Source organism: Acomys russatus, chromosome 22 (assembly GCF_903995435.1).
Source record: "Acomys russatus chromosome 22, mAcoRus1.1, whole genome shotgun sequence".
Lineage (NCBI taxonomy): Eukaryota > Metazoa > Chordata > Mammalia > Rodentia > Muridae > Acomys > Acomys russatus.
The window spans coordinates 9,818,088-9,836,638 of record NC_067158.1 but is presented as its reverse complement, the minus strand read 5'-3'; the positions used below and the strand labels follow the sequence as shown (position 1 = coordinate 9,836,638).

The 18,551-nt window shown below is 52.6% G+C and overlaps 2 protein-coding genes across 3 annotated transcripts in view; one reads left to right on the top strand and one right to left on the bottom strand.

Moving 5' to 3' along the window:
- Window positions 1-34: 34 nt before the first annotated feature.
- Selenom (selenoprotein M) lies at window positions 35-8,842 on the bottom strand. Of its 2 annotated transcripts, none has more exons than XM_051165033.1 (6): window positions 8,703-8,842; window positions 2,507-2,644; window positions 1,254-1,289; window positions 1,031-1,065; window positions 288-366; window positions 35-213 (listed from the first exon to the last, which is right to left on the bottom strand). In XM_051165033.1, the coding sequence occupies exons 1-6, from the start codon at window positions 8,730-8,732 to the stop codon at window positions 55-57; spliced, it is 477 nt and encodes a 158-aa protein (XP_051020990.1). In that variant the 5' UTR covers window positions 8,733-8,842; the 3' UTR covers window positions 35-54. The 2 variants fall into 2 exon arrangements, with proteins under 2 accessions (XP_051020990.1, XP_051020991.1); XM_051165034.1 differs by lacking the exon at window positions 8,703-8,842 and adding an exon at window positions 8,218-8,356.
- Window positions 8,843-12,782: 3,940 nt separating this feature from the next.
- The window catches only part of Inpp5j (inositol polyphosphate-5-phosphatase J), an 11,838-nt gene continuing 6,069 nt past the window's right edge, over window positions 12,783-18,551 (top strand). The window contains exons 1-9 of the mRNA XM_051165024.1: window positions 12,783-12,944; window positions 14,748-15,895; window positions 16,266-16,379; window positions 16,519-16,627; window positions 16,805-16,921; window positions 17,179-17,354; window positions 17,747-17,858; window positions 18,010-18,119; window positions 18,240-18,423. Coding sequence (XP_051020981.1) covers window positions 12,840-12,944; window positions 14,748-15,895; window positions 16,266-16,379; window positions 16,519-16,627; window positions 16,805-16,921; window positions 17,179-17,354; window positions 17,747-17,858; window positions 18,010-18,119; window positions 18,240-18,423 — 2,175 coding nt within the window. The 5' untranslated portion in view covers window positions 12,783-12,839. The remainder of the gene's footprint in view (window positions 12,945-14,747; window positions 15,896-16,265; window positions 16,380-16,518; window positions 16,628-16,804; window positions 16,922-17,178; window positions 17,355-17,746; window positions 17,859-18,009; window positions 18,120-18,239; window positions 18,424-18,551) is intronic.

Sequence of the window (18,551 nt, the reverse complement as noted above, 5' to 3'; positions counted from 1 at the left end):
GTCTCCGGGGCGCTGGCAGGGGGGGGGCGGTCCCAGCTCCACCGTAACTCGCGGCTACAGGTCGGCGTGCTCTGAAGCATCCTCAGGGGGCTTAGCGGGCGCCCATAGGTACTCAGTGGGCACCTGCGCTTCCGGCGCCGACTTGCGGTAAAAGCCGAGCTCCTGTACCAGCGCGTTGATCTCGTCCCGGGTCATTTGGCTGAGTGGAATTCGCTGAGATGGAGAGAGAGGGGGCGGGATTGAGCAATTGGCCATTTGTCGTGGGGTCCCTCCCGCCAACGCCTCACCTCTAGTTCCTGGTAATTTCGGCTTAACAGCACGAGTTCAGGGTCTGCGCCGGGGAGGTGCTTCATCACCAGGTTGTGGCTGGAGGAGATGTTAAGGAGGTGGGGGGCAGGGCATAGGGTGGTGGTGCCTCCTGGGTGATCACTGACTTTTGAGCCTAGGTGGGGACTCGATCCTCAATTCACTATGAGATTAGGGTTCAGAGAAATAGAGGGCTCGTCTCTCCGCTAGTAAGCTCTCCTGCCTACTTAACTTTGGACTTCCTCAAGATCCTCTGGACAGTCAGTATCAGCCTCTTTGGCAGAGGAAAAGAATTTTCTTTCTGTGTGAAAACCGGAAGCTAGGGCTGGAGAGATGGCTCAGTGGTTAAGAGCACTGCTTGCTCTTCCAAGTACCTGGGTTCAATTCCCAGCACCCACATGGCAACTCACAACTGTCTTTAACTCCAAGATCTGACACCCTCACACCAACGCACGTAAATTAAAATTATTTTTGTTTTGTTTTGTTTTGTTGAGACAGGGTTTCTCTTGTAGTCCTGGCTGACCTAGACTCACTTTGTAGACCAGGCTAGCCTCGAACTCACAGTGATCAGCCTGCCTCTGCCTCAGAGTGCTGGGATTAAAGGCGTGCGCCACCACCGCCCAGCGTAAATTAAAATTAAACAAAATGTTAAAAAAGAAAGAAAGAAAACCGGAAGCTACTCCTAGGTGCCCTGCCCCTCTTCCCCAGAACAGGAGAAGGATACTACAGTGGAAGGTCTTGTGTGACAAAGCCCTTCACCTGGAAAGGAACCACAGCATTAGAGAACAGGACCTCAGAGCCCTCTAGAGATGGCAGACGAGGGCCAGGGAGGCCACGTATTGTCAGGTCTGGTCTCCTGATTCGCAGGGCAGCGACCTCCTTCCCGGCCCCCACTCAGTGAGCAGTGTTGCTTATTCCCTAACGGGGACACCTTCTTCCATCCTCACCTCCTTCAAGCGATTCAACTGTCATCCTCCACAGGTCTGGAGAGAGAGAAAATGGGACAAGTCAGGAGTCCTTCATATGCCAGCTATGCAGACGCGACTTTGCTATCCTTAACACTGAGTTGGGTCAGGCTGTGGGCTGGAAGAGCATCATTAAGGTAAAGGTCCTGTGGGCAGGACCTCTGTACAGGTCGGGAAACTTGGGGCCTAGAGCCACAGAGGAAAGGATGAGACACAGGGACTAGTCGTGGGTCCCTGCCTGCTGGTGACCCATAGCTGACCAATGCCCAGGAGACGTGCCTTACAGCTTCCTGCCCCCTGTCAGCAGAGGTCTAACCATGGCCTTTGGCCCTTGAAACCTCATGGGAGAATCAGACTAGAAGGAAATAGTTCAGAACTGCCCTGAGGGCCCTATTAGAGGCACCTGCCATCTGGTCCCTACCCCACCCCATGCAGAGCTAGCCCTGCCTGCCACCTGTGGTCCAGCTCCACAAACCATCTGGTTGTTCTTCCCTATCTTGGAAGGATGGGTGGGCCCTCTGTCCTCCCAGGTCTTGACAGGAAGTCCAGACCTCACAACCACCTATTTCAGACCTCCCTTACATTCCCGTTTGTTAAAAAAACAAAACAAAACAAAACAAAAACACAAAACTAAGGCCCTCTGAAGAGTCTGTAAGCACCCCCATCACTTAGGAAGACTCCAGGGGGAATTCCTTAGCGGGTGGGGTGATGGGGGAGGTGGTCCAGGGCAGCTGTAGAGTGCTGGTATCTCATTTCCCTGGCTGCTCCTCTGACTCCAGCATAGTACAGTGAAGGGAGGAGCTTAGAAGGTCTTTTCTCCCTCAGAAGAAAGATCGTGGAACACAGGGCACCAAATTGGGGTGGAAGTAGGAATAATAGGGGGAAAGTGGGGTTATCAGTGAGGGGTGGGGTGCTAATTGGAGTCGAAGAAGCGATTTTTTGGAGAATTATAGCCTACAAAAGAGTAGACTGGGTGTCCAGCCAAGCCTGGAGCAGAGGAAGGGTTCACAGGGCCAGGCCGCAAGGACGACGTTTCTTGCTCCCCCCACAGTGCATCCTGTGCAGCCTGCCGCTGAGAAATAGAGATGATGATTCCGGCGCCATGCAGGAGGGGAAGAGGGAGGGATTCAAGAATTCTGCTATTCCTCTAATACCAGAATTCCTGAAGGCCAAAGTGGTCTTCAGGGTTTTGTGGGTCTGTCTGTCTCACCAAGGATAGGGAAAGGCGCACTCACCTCCACCCGCCCCCTGGCCAGGCCTCGAAGACGGTTCCAATCGGGTCGGTAGGTGGTGGAGGGGGTGGCTGGAGCCACTAGGGCCGCGAGAAGCAGCAGCAGCAGCGGCGGCGACGACAGTAGAATGCTCATCTGTGCCTAAGCAGGAGAGGTTCCGCAGGCTGCACCCAAACCCGGCCGCTGCGCCACGTCTGGCTCCCGAGCTGGTCCCGCCTCAGTCAAAGGCTCCACCCAGCTACAAGCCACGCCCACTCCCACCCCGGAGCCACCCAGACTCGGATGGGTGCCTCCCACTAGCCCCCAAGGCCTGTCCCAGATACTCTATGATCCTCCAGATTTCGGGTTCCCAGGCCTCACAATTTCCAAGCTGTATTTGCCTGCCCACTGAGTGTGGACGCTGCCGCAAGATGCCAGGAGACAGCGCCACTTCGTGCCACTAGAGGGCGCCGGCGGGTCGCAGTTGGACACGAGGATTTCTGGGTCAGACTTTAAGGAAGCAGGAACCTAGGAAATCTTGACACGCCTTTGATGTCTTTGAACGAAATTCCGATCAAAGCTTCACTTTCCCAAAGCACATGTTGTAGAGAAGACCATTACCTATGCCCCAGCGCGAGAAGGCTCAGAGGGTTAAAGCCCTGTCATGCGAACCTGACACCGGAGTTTGATACCCCAAACCCGCAAAAAAAAAAAAAAAGTGAAAGGAAAACACTAGCTCCCACAAGTTGTCCGCCCCGCGAGCCCCGAATCGTGCACCATGGCATATAATCATGATGATGATGATGATGATAAATAATAATAATAATAAATATAAATTCTTACACCGGAATATTACCTATTCTTTTTACCTAGAAAGGGTGAAAGGGTTAATAATACAAAATACATCTCACTAGAACAGTATCTGGTCAGAGATGGGAGAGGGGTGTGGGGAGAAGGAAAGAGGCTGATTCACTTTGTACAGACCTCCCCCCCCCCCCCCCCCCCCACACACACACACTCCCATCCCCTACTGTCCTTGAACTCAATGCTCCTGTCTCAACCTCCTGAGGCTGGGGTTATTAGGGCAGTCACCAGCTGCGTGAGCCCTCCATTATCAGCTCTTCCCTTTCCTCATCAAAACTCCCCCTCCGCCAGTGAACTCCATTTTGTGGGTTAGAAACTGTTTCAGAAATGTAAACTAGACCAAGTCATAGGTGTGGGTTTGAGCCCCAAACACCTCCCCTCCCCCCCATCATCTGCCCGGACCGAAGAGGATGCAGATGCCACTTCACCTCCTCACACCTTCGGCAGACACAGCAAGAACAGTCAGCTCTCTGTTACCCTGGATTCAACCAGTCTGGAGTTGGAAATATTAGGAAGTGAAAACTGCCTCTGTACTGAACGAGTGCACTCTTTTCTTGTCATCATTCCAACCAATGGAGTGTGACAGGTATTTATAGCATTTGCATTGTATTAGGTGTTATAAATTCTCTAGGGATGATGAGGTTTTAGGGAAAGATTAAGCTACTTTATCTATGGGTTTGAGTATCCTAATATTTTGAGTTTGGGTATGGAAGGGTGCCCTGGAACCAATCCCTGGCAGACAGCAAGAACGCACTGTGCCCTTTCCCACTGAATCCAGAGAACCTTGTCAACATGGAGCCAAGGCTGCTTTGTGATCCGAGGTATTTTTACCTTCCTCGGCTTACTCCACCACTTCAAAATGCATATTAAAAATGGGACTGGGGGCCGGGTGTGGTGGCGCACATCTTTAATCCCAGCACTCGGGAGGCAGAGGCAGGTGGATCGCTGTGAGTTCAAGGCCAACCTGGTCTACAAAGCACATCCAGGACAGTCAAGGCTACACAGAGAAACCCTGCCTTGAAAAACCAAAAAAAAAAAAAAAAAAAAAAAAAAAAAAAGGGGGGGGGGCGGCACTCGGGAGTCGGCAGGATGGTTCAGTGATTATAGGCACTTGCCGCCAAGCTTGATGCACTGAGTTCAATTCCCAGAACCTGTGAGACAAAAGGAGAGAAGAGCCTTCCACAGATTGTCCTCTGACCTCCATAGGTATGTGGTGCCACATACGCAGAGACATAGATAGATAGATAGATGGATAGATAGATAGGTTTTTAATTTTTATGCATATGAGTGTTCTATCTGCATGGCCAGCTTTTCGCACTGGTGTGGGGATCCAAACTCAGACCTTCATGCTAATGCAACAATTGATCCCACATGCTAAGCTAACTCTTGAACTCTAAAATCCTTTAAAAAGATACCTATCTAGGGCTGGAGAGGTGACTGTCTGCTCTTCTAGAGGTCCTGAGTTCAATTCCCAGCAACCACATGATGGCTCACAAGCATCTATAATGTGATCTGATGCCCTCTTCTGTCCTCTGCAGGCACTGGGGGAATGAATGTAATACACAGATATGCTAGCAGGCAAGACGACATCCATATACAGGAAATGCAAATAAAAAATTTAAAAAGTCATCCTCAGCATCATAGTGAGGTCAAAGCCAGCCTAACCTATGAGAGCCTGACTCAAAAATACCTCTCTCTCTGTCTCTCTCTGTGTCTCTGTCTCTGTCTCTCTCTTTCTCTCTAGCTGTAGGGTTAAGAGCATGGGATGGCAGAACCAGGGTTCAAATCCCAGCACTCACTTGGTGGCTGACAAGCATCTCTAACTCCAGTTCCGATGCCTTCTTCTGGCCTCTGTAAGCACTGCACACATGTGGTGCACAGACATACAGACAAAACATCAGCACAAATAAAATAAAACAAATCTAAAAGAATGCCACACACACACACACACACACACACATGATTTTAACCTTGTGTGATGGTGCACACTTATTCAGGAGGCAGAGGCAAGACAATTGCCTCAAGCTCAGGGCCAGCTTAGAAGACCCTCCTACATCTCCCTCCCACCGGCTTGATTGTTAAGAGCTTGAAAGAAGCTTAGAGCTGCAGAGAGGGCTCAGTGGGCTAAGTCCTTGCTGGGCCAATATAGGAGCCTGAGCTCGGCTCCCTAGAACACCCAGAAGCCAAGCACACCAGGAGACAGGCAGGTGCTGGGGGCTTGCTAGCCAGCCAGTCCAGCCAAATCATTGAGCTAATTTGAGCTCAGTGTCCAGTGAGAAAGCATAAACAAACAAACAAATAAAGCAGAGGGCTGCCTAGGTGGCTCAGAAAGTGAAGGTGCTTGCCGCGAAGCGGGACAACCTGAGTTTGACTTGAATGCCTGAAACTCACAAGGTAGCTGAAAACCAACTCCTGGCTGGGCGGTGGGGGTGTGTGCCTTTAATCCCAGCACTCGGGAGGCAGAGGCAGGCTGATGGCTCTGAGTTCAAGGCCAGCCTGGCCTACAAAGAGAATCCAGAACAGCCAAGGCTACACAGAGGGGGGAAAAAAGAAAAGAAAAGAAAACCAACTCCTGAGAGCTGTCCTCTGACCTCCACCAGCAAGCTGTGGCATGCCTACACCCAAACCCAAACACTCCCTCTCTCTCTCTCTCTCTCTCTCTCTCTCTCTCTCACACACACACACACACACACACACACACACACACACACACTAAATACAGGCAAAAAACAAAACAAAACCTCAAAGCTGAGTGTAGTAGAACACGCCTGTAACCTCAGCACTCAGGAGGCAGAGGCAGGTGGATCTTCAGGACAGCCAGAAGGACATAGTGAGACTCCAGCTTTAAAGGGGGGTGGGGAGGGGCGTGGCTGGGGAGGAGCTGCTGGCACCATCATGTGTTTCTGAGGGAGGGAAGGGTGAGCTTTCTTTCTTTCTTTCATTCTTTCTTCCTTTCTTTCTCGTTCTTTCTAAGTTGCCAAGACAGAACATAAGTTTCTTTTTTCAAATTTTCATCAAGAGCCCACTAACTTTGTATGATCCAATCATGTGCTCCTACAATGTGTCTTTGGAATAACCAGTTTTGACCCATTCCTAAGGCTGGAGGCAAGACCAAGCACATTCCTGCTCCTGTTGAGGGCGCAGATGGTAATGGGTGTGATGGCCCACATAGCAGCCAACCAGTCTTATAAAATATGCATACTCAAATATATTTGATTAGATCAAAACAATCTAAAAGAAAAAGTCCAAAAATAAAAATGGCTATCTCTTGGAGGTTAAAATTATGGTAGTTTTTCATTCTTTGTACCTTTTCTTATATTTCCTTTAAGTATGTGTCAGCTAAACACAAGTAGTAAATTTTGTTACAAAAAAAATGGAATACAATGTGCTGGCTCCTCCCCCCCATTCCCCCAGGCTCTACCTCTCCTAAAAAGGGTCCCCTGGTGACCGAAGCCAGAGGTCCCACAGAGCCCATGGCTTTTCTGCTGACACACCCAAGCCCCAGTTCCCCCCGTGGGCCCTCAGTGTTCACTGGACAGACGCCACCAAACCACTCTCATTGCATTAACCTGGACGCTGTGGCTGTTGGACCACAGCTCGCTCTTCCGAGGCTTGACCACCAGCTAGAGGATCCAGCAAGGGAATCTATGGCAGCAGCAGCACCAGAAGGATCCTGGCCTCAGCAGCACAAGGCCTCCTGGGACAGACCCTGCTCACAACCCATGCTCCTTGGGTGGCAGTGTACAGTCTAAGCCCCCAGCTTTCCTTGGGTAGGCTGGTACTGAAGCCTAGACTGTCATGAGTTTAGGCTCCTCTGCGTCAGAGTCAGCTCTTAGTTAAATGAAGATTTAAGAAGGGAGGCAGGACTGGAGAGATGCCTCAGAGGTTAAGAGCACTTGCTGCTCTTCCAGAGGTCCTGAGTTCAATTCCCGGTAATCACATGGTGGCTCACAACCATCTGTAATACTACTCAATGCCCTCTTCTGGTGTGCATGAAGACAGTGTACTCATATACACAAAACAAATAAATCTTTAAAAAAGGGGGGGGGCGGGGAAGCAAGAGGATCACAAGTTCAAGACCAGACTAGGCTACATAGTGAGGTGCTCTCTCTCTCTGTCTCTGTCTCTCTGTCTCTCTGTCTCTCTGTCTCTTCTCTGTCTCTGTCTCTGTCTCTCTCTCTGTCTCTCTGTCTCTCTGCCTCTCTCTCTCTCTCTCTCTCTCTCTCTCTCTCTCTCTCTCTCTCACACACACACACACACACACACACACACACACACACATCAATTACAATAGCAATAACAAGATCCCAGTAGATTTACAAGTAAACCTGGCATGAAGTCAAGATTTAGGTTTTGACTGGTATTAAGGCTGAGTATACAAGTATATGACCAGGGTCATAAGCTCAAGATTGGACTTTGACAAGATTCAGGGCTCCATTTATGACTGAAGTAGACAGAATTTTCACAATACATAATGAAAAATTCATTATGAGGCCAAGGACCAGTCAATGACTAAGCTCAGGGCTCTGTGACTAAAACCAGTTCTATTTTATATCGGAGCCGGGATTTAGTCTCAAGCAATAGTTAACCCAGGCTGAAGTTAGTGGTCACTCTGACTAGGGTTCAATCCTTAGGCTAGGATCAGGGCTGAGTCTAGGTCCAGCATGACGGTCTCAGGTTGGGACCAGCCTTTTATCAGGCATAGATCAGAGTTCAGTAAGTGACTAGTCAAAGAGTATTTCTAAAGTGATGGTCAGGGCTCTTTGGCTACCTAAAGCAAAGGCTTGGTCTTCGTATGGGATCACGGCTCTGTCAGTTTCAAGATTAGAGTTCAAACTGGATTCAGGATGAGGGCCACGAACACAGCTTACTCTGATTCTTTGCTCTTTTCTGACCTCCAATGAAGAAGTGTTTGGAGACCCAGCCCAGGACAGAGCAGTCTTCCAGGAACAAGAGTCCCCCAGGCAAGCTTAGCAGGGTCTTGTTCATACGCTGAGCTTTTCCTTGCTTGCTGAGGCCGGTGTCCTAGAGTCTTCTAACCTACATGGCTCTGCTGTTCCAGGTCCCTCGCACCAGAATAAAAATAGCCGCTCACTTCAGAGCAGCTGACATCGGGTGCCTGGCTGCCTGGGAGGAGGGGGAGCCCAGGAGAGGGAGGAGGGACGTCTGAGCTCAGCCCCAGCTGTGTGACCTTGGGAAAGTCACTCCTCCTTCTCCTCCTGAGTGGCAGCAAGTGAACAAGGAGGAAAGGAGGGAAGGGGGTGGGGAGCCTGCCCTATACCATGACACTTGTTACAAATGAGGCCCCTCAGAGAAGGAGTGCTCCTTTGCCCGAGCTCTCCTCCCTGTTGCTTACCTCTGCCACCTTTCCAGACATCTCTGACATCTCTGAGCCACCTTTCCAGACATAGCGCCATGACTATGTGACTTTATTCACCATGAGTCCGAGTCAGGCAGAAGGCAGAGAAGGAGATAAGAGGTAGAGCCAGAGGAATTGAGGAAGAGGAGAAGGGAAAGGGAGGGAAAACTGCTTCTCTTCTTCCTCAACCCATGTGTTATGTCTGTGTCACCAGGCCAAGAGGACACAGGACCAAATTAGAGTCCTCTCTCCGGTGGGTCTTCTACACTCTAGCCTGCACATGGCTCCCAGGCATTTCTCCTCTTCTGCTTGTTACCTCAGACTCCTCGACCAAGCAAGGCTTCAACAGTCACGTGACCTCTTTTGTCAAGTGTCCTGAGGAGCACTGTCCATTCTTGTCCTGCACTAAGTTTAAGCCTCAGTCACTGGGGACCTTCTGCCCGGCCTCGCAGGGTGATAAGGAAAGTGGCTGGCCCGCTCCCAGCCCCCCCACCCCCTGCCAGAGCTCTCCCTCTCCACTCATGAACAGTCTGAAGGGGAGGGAAGCGTGAGAAGTTTCCAGAAAGGGGCAGGTTGAGCTGTAGCATCTGCCTGGCACATTCCACAGAGTGAGACAAAACAGGGAGCTGGGAGGGGCCTCTGGAGACAGCCGTCTCCAGGGGGGTGGTTCTCCCTGGCAGCTGCCCCCGGCCTGCCTGCCGCCCTGAGCCCCAGAGCCTGTTATCAGCCTCCTTAGTCATCCTTTCAGAAGCTCAAATATAGCTCCTACCAGCTCCCTCTTCAGCAGGGGTCCACCCCCTGCCACCCCCTTCCCCTTGCTTTCTCTTCCAAAAATACAACCACCCCAGGCCTCAGTTTCAACATCCACTAAATGGGTCTTCTGAACTAGGTGGTGGTGATGATGATGATGATGACCATGGAGTGAGGTACCTTTACCAAGAGCTTGCTTGTGCCCTGCTCTCAGCTAACTTCTTCAGATGTATAGCTTGTTTGATCATCACAGCAAACCCAGGAAGCAGCTAGTGGTTTTATTTTCCTTACACAGATCAGGACTCGTTGTGACCTCCCGAGTAAATCAGTGTCAGGGACAGAAGCAGGTCCCCAGCAGCAGTGAGCTCAGTGGGCAGGGATAATGGGAAATCCTGGGTCATGCCCCTGGGACAGAGGAGCAACCTGCACGTTTGTTCATTTTTGTTGTGTCTGTATGGCTTTCAAGGGGCCTAGGTACCCCTTCCTCAGCCCTGGGATTGGTCCTGGGGGCCTGGGTTTGCACCCTTAAACTCCTCCAGGATCACCTCAGAAGCTGGCATGACTGATCTGGAGGACTGGACCAGTGAGTTCCGGGCGTCCCTGCCCTCTTGATGACTGTGGCTGGCCTCACCTTCTCCCTCACACACACCACTGTCTTCACCTCCCATTCTCCCAGCACCCTTTGCACCAGTGTCACACTCACTCCCACCATCGCGCCATCTCTCCTCCCCCTCACTCCCTCATCACCACTGCCAGTACCCTTCCCTTCGCTCCATGGCTTTCCCCACCACCTGTGCCATCAGCACCTCCCCCACCGGCACCACCATCATCCTCATCACCATGGCCTCCACCTCTGCCATCCGTCCCTTCCATTTGTCACTACTATTCCTGGCAGCCCCTTGCTTCCACCATCATAGTCAGGGGTGTCAACACAGCCACCATTACTGTTATCTCTACTGCCCTCAGGATACCTTTCTATCCCACACTTTATGCTGGCCCAAGTCTTTGCCCCTCCACATTTCAGCCTTACTTACAAAGATGCTAATCCAGGGACTCAGGCCTGACCCAGATTGAGTGCAGCAGAGCAAGCACAGCCGGGAAAAGGCTTGTAGTGTCTGTTCCCAAGAACTTCTTAAAGGACTTGGCGTAGGCCAATGAAGATGCAGAGATGGTCGCTGACCTACAAGGACTCTGGCCACAGAACTCTGAGCATTTGGGGCTGGGAGATGGCTCAGTGGATCAGAGCACTTGCTGTGCAAGCATGAGGACCTGAGTTCAAATCCCCAGAACCCATGTAAACAGTTGGGCATGCTGTGTGCCCCTGAAACCCTACTGTGGAGCTAGGGCCGGGCAGAGACAGAAGGCGTGCTGGGACTGGCTGCCTGCCAGCCTTGTTCCAGATCCAGTGAGAGACCCTGTCTCAAATGGAAAACACGAGAGATTAATAGCGCAGAGCACCTGGGGTTCTACTCCTGGCTTCCGCGTGCAGCTGGCCACATGCTCCTGCACACACACGGGCACACACCCCCGAGTACATACACCACACACACAATTAATTAACATACATTCACACAAACAAGCAAGCAAAAGAGCTTTGAATAGTTCCCACCTGAGCTGGGTGTAGCTCATCTTTGGTACAATCTAGTAACCCTAGAAGAATTGGGACTCTAGGATTAACTAAGCAGAGAGGAGTTGGAGCGGAGCAAAACTTACAGCCCACATTCACCTCTGGCTGAATCTAACCTTTCCAGTCATTCTCTCTTCTTCTCTTTTGTATGTATGTATGTATGTATGTATGTATGTATGTATGTATGTACGTATGTATTTATTTTTACTGAGATGGGGGCCTCACATAGGACAGGGGCCCTCAGTGTCTATACAAAAGATGACACTGAACTTTTACTTTTTTTCCGCCCAGTGTATGGTTGTGAGTCATCTGACATGGATTCTAGGAGTCAAACTTGGGGCTTCCTGGGAATAATCCCACTCTTAACTGTTGAACTGTCTCTCCAGCTTCATGACATTGACGCCTTGATCCTCTTGTTCACTTCATTCATTCATTCATTCATTCATTCATTCATCACACGTGTCCTTGTACCTAATGGGCACCAGGACCTATTCTGGGTTCTGTTCTATAAGGTTTGAATGCCTAGTAGACTTTTGGTTTGGCTTTGGTTTGGGCCTTTTGAGACAAGTCTCTCTAGGTATCCCTAACTGGCCTGGCCTTGAACTCACTCTATAGCTCAGGCTAGCCTCAGCTCTTGGCGAGCCTCCTACCTTGGCCCCTCTGGCGCTGGGATTACACTATATGTCACCACTCTAAGCTTTGCAGGGTTATTTGTTAACTGTCCTGCCAAGTCCCTCTCCCACTGCTGGACCCTTCTCCCCCCTCCCCCATATCCCCCACTTGTTCAAGTTGGTTGGATCACTGGGATAAGTCACTGAAACTCATGGGATGACCTTGACAAATGTCTTCTAGAGCCACTGCCAGTGAGTGAGTGCTAAACAAAGAGGCCGAGGCAGGACTGGGACAGGCTTGTGTGTGGGGACAGCTGAGGGCAATGCGCTATCTGCAGAAGAGGAGAGACTGGGGCTGACAGGGAGGAGACTCCAGTGGAAGGAGTCTGGCTGTCTGGTTTGGGTATGGAAAGAAAAGCACCAGGCAAAGATGGAGTGAAGGAGTGGGAGCGGGCTGGCCCAAGGCTTAACAATGGGGCCAGGACCAAGAAGAGACTTGATACCCTATGATTTTATACAGGGGGAGGAGGTCGCCCTCATCACAGTCATAGGGGAGGGGAGTAAGGGGAAAATGGGAGGGAGGGAGGAATGAGAGGATACCAGGGATGGGATAACCATTGAGATGTAATATGAATAAATTAATAAAATAAAATTTAAAAAAAAAGAAAGAGAAAAAAATAGGGCCAGGGTGGGGGCCAAGACAAGGCCTGAGCTAAACAGGCAGGAAAATGACAGGGCAAGGCAGGTGTCCCCAAGGCCCTGGAGGAGAGGCTGCTGACCTCTGAACTACCTGTCCAGGTATTATCTGCCTGTGCCCCTCCCTGGAGCAAGGGTGGGTCTATCCTATTACCTGGAGGGTGGATCATATGGGGGGTGGGTGGTAGGGTCTCCTCTAGCATCCAGCAGGGACTAGGGCCAAGCTGATGGGTGCTTCTATTACCCTGGATGTTCTGGAATCAGCAGCCAGCTTCAAGTGTTCCTAGGGGATAGCCACTTAACCCTGGCCACCTTAATATGGGAAGTGGGTGCCTGCGCCTTTAAATTCTCAGCAGGTTGAAATGGTTGATGACATCACTGGTTCCCGGGAGCTGAGGAGCTGGAGCCAGAACCCAAGGGAGCCAGGCTGGGCTGCCGGGGGCTGCAGACATGGAGGGCCAGAGCAGCAGTGGTAGTGCCAGGCCAGGGACCAGGACTGGCCTGGGACCCTTGCCTGGGACCCACGGGGTTTTGCAAACTGGGGCACCCTCAAAGGTAAGAGCTCCCGAACCCTAGTCCCTGGATTCCTCATCCCTAGTCTCACACTTGCCCACCACACACACTCTGCAGGCACCCTGGTGCCCCCTGGCTAAAGGACTGGCACTTTTCTGTGCCCACCAAGCAGAGGCTGGGCAAAAAAAGGTCACCCTGGAGGGGCAGTGATGGGATGCCCATGGAGAAATGGAATCAGCCATGGCCAGGAGCTCCCCTCACCCCGAGAAACACTCTGGATGGTTGTCAGGGGACCCAGCTGTTTTCCAGCTTTGCTGTGTGACCTTGGGCAAGTTGCTTGTCTTCTCTGAGCCAATGCAAAATGACGGGGCTTGCATGCGAAGACTAGAGCTGTGACATCTGGGATGTCTAAGTTGTTAGCGCTGGAGGCGGTGCGGTGGTTGAGGGGGAGGGGGCACACAGTGGTACTCTCCGAGACAAGGAGAGTATTCAAAATGCAGCCCCTCAAGAGCAGAGTTCGAGGCCGGAGCGGGGCAGGGGGGTGGGGGGTGGGGAGTGGAGGTAGAGTTTCAGGTTCTCTGAACCGAGAAGGACAGAGATAGAACTGCGGCTCCAGAGCAGGATGGGGCCACCCTGGGGCGCGCATAGACCTTCTCCTGTCCTACCTGGCAAAGGACGCTTTCTCATGGCCTCTGGAGACTGGGAACTTTATAAACAGGATGGACAAGGCAGGTGTCCTTCCACCTGCCAGGTATAAAGGGTGCCTATTTGCCTGTCCTCACAGATGGGGAGAGGACAGGCAAGATAAGAGCCTGGGCACAGAGAGGCGTGGCGTCAGACCACACTGCTGGCTGAAGGTGGGCTCACTCTCCAGTGCTCAAGGAATTTCAGGAAGTGGAAGGCTCAAAGTATGGGCTCCTTGCCCTGGACACACACACACACACACACACACACACACACACACCTACCTTAGGGTGTAGTATGGTCAGGGACTCTTCCAAAAGTCCTTTTGTTTTACAGATGGAAAACAGGCTGTGGGCCGTGGGACATTTGCCTAAAATTGCACAGCTGGCATGGGACTACATATGACAGCCTCAGTTGCCAGCTCTTGACCCCGCATGGTGCACAGGGACCATATCAGCACAGTCAGGGCTATGACCAAGGGATCTGGGTGGTAGTGTGTGCTGTGTGAGGGGCATCTAAGGACTATTGACGCTGTGGGGGTGGGGGGACATGCTTTCAGCAGACTGGACCCTGTATTCCCACACCTACATGGACAGACTTGGGGTGTGGAGTCTGCAGCCCTCTGTAAGAGGAGCTGCGGGGGCTACAGAGAGCACTGCTCTGGGAGCTTGTCAGAGTAGAGAGAGAGTAGATGGCAGCCAGGAAGACCAGGTGAGCCCTCAGGCTCAAGCTTATGTTCCACTCAATCCCTTTGGGGGTACAGTCTGTCCATTTGTGAAAAAAAGGGTTTTCAAGCCGGGTGTGGTAGTGCACGCCTTTAATTCCAGCACTTGGGAGGCAGAGGCAAGGGGATGGATCATTGTGAGTTCGAGGCCAGCCTGGTCTACAAAGTGAGTCCAGGACAGCCAAGGCTACACAGAGAAACCCTGTCTCAAAAAAAAAAAAAAAAAAAAAAAAAAAAAAGATTTTCAAGTTTAACACGGAAACATGGTTTTTGTACCCTGGCTCTACTGAAAGAGAAACTGCTGTGGGGTAGAGTGGGTTTGAAGTGAGATCAACAGTGCTCTTCTTAGCTGGGTGGGTCTCCTGGGGTCTAAATGGAAGTGGAGACTCAAACCCTTGGTAGAAGTCATTCTGAGTCATTGATTTGTCCTCTACAAGGTGAGCTCAAGTTTTCAGCTTCCAGCAAAGAGCACAGGCCCAGTACCCTCGGAACCAAGGTTGGCTCTGGCACCCGTGGGACCACGAGCAGCTGTGTCACCTCCCTCAGAGAGGCCAAGACTGGCTTTATCATCTCCCCGACCCATCCTAGCGCCACTCTCCACCCCTGGAGAGCAGAAAAGACCTCCAGGCCACCGCAGCTCCAACCTGGCTTCCACGTCTGTGGGCCAGCTGGTAGTATCTGCGTCTGCAGGACCAAAGCCTCCACCAGCCAGTTCGGTCTCAATCCTGGCTCCAAAGTCTCTGGGGCAGCTAGTAATATCTGCCTCCGCCATGCCAAGGCCTCCTCCAGCTCCCCTAAGCCCCATCCTATCTCCAACTTCCAGGGACCAGAAACAGTTGTCACCCACCTCTGTGGGACCTACACCAGCACTGGCAGCTTCGAGCCTGAGCCTGGCCCTGGCCTCTCAGGAGCAGCCGTTGCAATCCCCTTCCAGTCCTTCCCCGGTGCCCAGCCCTGTTCTGTCACCCTCTCAGGAACAGATTCTGGCTCCAGCATCTGTGACATCTGCCCCAGCTTCTGAGAGACAGTTGCCAGCCAGACAAAAGGATGCCTCAGTCCCCAGGCCTATTCCCCCTGTCGAAGGGTGTCTCCATACTCCAAAGCAGGCAGCTGGCCCTGCCACCTCTCCGCCCAAGGCACAAGCTTCCTCAGATCCCCGGCTTTCCCCCTCCTTCCGCGCCCGACCAGAGGCTCCGCGCCACAGCCCGGAGGATTCTGTCCTGCCGCCGCCACCACAGACCCTACCCTTGGATGTAAGCCCAGGCCTTCCAGAGCCTGGCAGCCGCTCCCCTGGACTTCTGTCCCCTACCTTTCGGCCAGGAACTCTTTCAAGCCAGACTGTGCCCCCACCTCTGCCCAAGCCACCTCGGTCTCCGAGTCGCTCCCCCAGCCGTTCCCGAAACCGCTCTCCCTGTGTGCCCCCAGCCCCAGAGATGGCACACTCAAAACCTGTCACCCAGGGTGCAGGGCCTGGCAGGTGCCCAAGCCCTAACCTACAGGCACAAGAAAGCCCAGCCTCTGTCACCACCTCACCAACCTCCTCTTGGTCAGCTCAGCCTACCTGCAAGAACGACCCCGGATTCCGGTAAGAGGCTTTCCCTCATGAAAAGTTACTGGGGCTTGAAAGCAGAGACTGACCCTTCTTCCAGAGCGATGGGGCATTTAACTTGGTTTACGTTTCTAAGAATTTATCCCCGGGGGTGGGATGCTGCTAGGACCCTAAAATTGCTAAGAGATTTGTTTCTCCTTCGGTTTATCTCTCCGGGGAGGTAGTTAGAGATGTTAGGCCCACTTTGGGTCTGTTCTAAGGGTCCTTACATCTTTACCTGCCTAGGTTGAACTCCTGCAGAGAGAGCCTTGTGAGAGAGAAAAGAGGGTGGGCGGGAGGGGGGGTAGGGGGCGGTCGGGGCGGAAATGGTACCCATCAGTAAAGCCTCCTACGTGCCTGCCTCCAGGATCACTGTGGTTACATGGAATGTGGGGACTGCCATGCCCCCTGACGATGTCACCACTCTCCTTCACCTGGGTGGTGGCCACGACAGTGATGGTGCAGATATGATTGCCATAGGGTGAGGAGCGGTGTGGGCGGGCGGACCCCTTCCGGAGCGTTTTTTTTTTTTTTTTTTTTTTTTGGCCCATAGAAGGGATTTCTCTAAAATAGCCTCTCCCATCCCGTCGCTCTTCTTCCCCTTCCTCCGCACTTCCCAGATTACAGGAAGTCAACTCCATGATCAGCAAGAGGCTCAAGGATGCTCTCTTCACGGATCGGTGGAGCGAGCTCTTCATGGACACGCTGGGACCCTTCAACTTTGTGCTGGTAACAGCGCCCAACACCCTTCGCGAGAAGCAGGGACGCTCTCGGGTTTCTGGGAGAGATGCTGGGTCTACTCTCTTCTGCCTGGTTACGGAGATGATTGGAGGGAGGCAGAGACAGAGGATGGGGGGGGGATCTGTGTGTGGCCCTCCCTTCCACCCCCACCCCCACCCACTACAGGTGAGCACCGTGAGGATGCAGGGTGTTATCCTGCTGCTGTTTGCCAAGTACTACCATCTGCCCTTCCTGCGCGGTGTGCAGACAGACTGTACTCGGACTGGCCTAGGTGGCTACTGGGTGAGCATGGGAGTGGACCTCATGCTTGCATCCTTTACCCCGAGACCTGCCCCAACCCAAACACCACCCATCACTGCATCCCATTCCTTTAGACCGGCCCCCCTCCCACCCCTCCCTGTCCCAGCATGTCATTTCTTTCCTTAGAACCCAACCCTCGCTGAAGCATACGCTTCCTCTTTTCCTCACCTGCCTGTATTATGCTCTGCCCAACCTTCTGGCCCGGGTTGGGCCCGTGACCTGTCAAACCTCGCCCCTAGGGTAACAAGGGTGGAGTGAGTGTGCGCCTAGCAGCCTTTGGGCACATGCTGTGCTTCCTAAACTGCCACTTGCCCGCACACATGGACAAGGCGGAGCAGCGCAAGGATAACTTTCAAACTATCCTCAGCCTCCAGCAATTCCAGGGACCCGGTGCACATGGCATCCTGGATCATGAGTAAGTGGGGGGGTGCAAAGTGCCAGGCTGGGTGGGTGTGGAGAGGTGGGCCTACTGACTGGTGTGAGTGACCCATTCGTACTAATTATAGGAAAACCAAAGCAGAGAGCAGGTTGGGGGGGGGGAAGGGGTGGATCCTGCAAGGTGGAGATTTGCTGAGAGGCCCCCCCTTCTTGCTGAGGGTCCTAACCTAATTTCTCTAGACCCTGTTACAGCTCCATCTCATTTTCCTCCATCCCCTTGGCTGTCTGAAGGCTCCGGCAGGCCCCACCCATTGGCATCTCAAGAGGTCCCGGTGCTATGGGGGTTGGATGGGTGCCAGGAAGAATCTAGATTGAGCCTTTGCACCCATGGACCCACTGACACCCTCCTCCCCTCCCATCCCGGAGCAGCCTTGTGTTCTGGTTTGGGGACCTGAACTTCCGTATTGAAAGCTACGACCTACACTTCGTCAAGTTTGCCATAGACAGCGACCAGCTCCACCAACTCTGGGAGAAGGACCAGGTAGGAACCCTACCTACTCGCCCCCCTCTGTCCTCCAACCCTGAACTCAAGCCGTATCTCATCTGTTTCCGCCCTGGCCTTCATCTGTCCCACCCCTTCTCTGGACGCTGCAAGGCCTACACTGTTGTTCTGCCTTTCTGGATTCCCACAGCTCAACATGGCCAAGAGCACTTGGCCTATCTTGAAAGGTTTCCAGGAAGGGCCCCTCAACTTTGCTCCCACTTTCAAGTTTGATGTGGGAACCAACAAATATGACACCAGGTAAGCTGTGAGATGGGGTGGGATAAGGGGGAGGGGGCCTCGGGGCATTGGGGCAGAAGACAACGCTCAGGCTGGGCTTTGACGCCCCCCCCCCAACCCCTACTCACTCTCTTATTGCAGTGCCAAGAAGCGGAAGCCAGCCTGGACAGACCGTATTCTGTGGAAGGTCAAGGCTCCGGGTGGAGGTCCCAGTCCCTCAGGACGAGAGAGTCACCGCCTCCAGGTGACCCAGCACAGCTACCGTAGCCACATGGAATACACTGTCAGTGACCACAAGCCTGTGGTTGCCCAGTTCACTCTGCAGGTGAGTCCTGGCCTCATCCTCCTCTCGTGGTGTTCCTTGGCCCAGTCTCTGTCTATCAGTGGCTTTTCCCAGCTGTCCTTAACAGCATCCTTTTTTTTTTTTTTCAAACAAGGAGGGAGTGAGGTTAT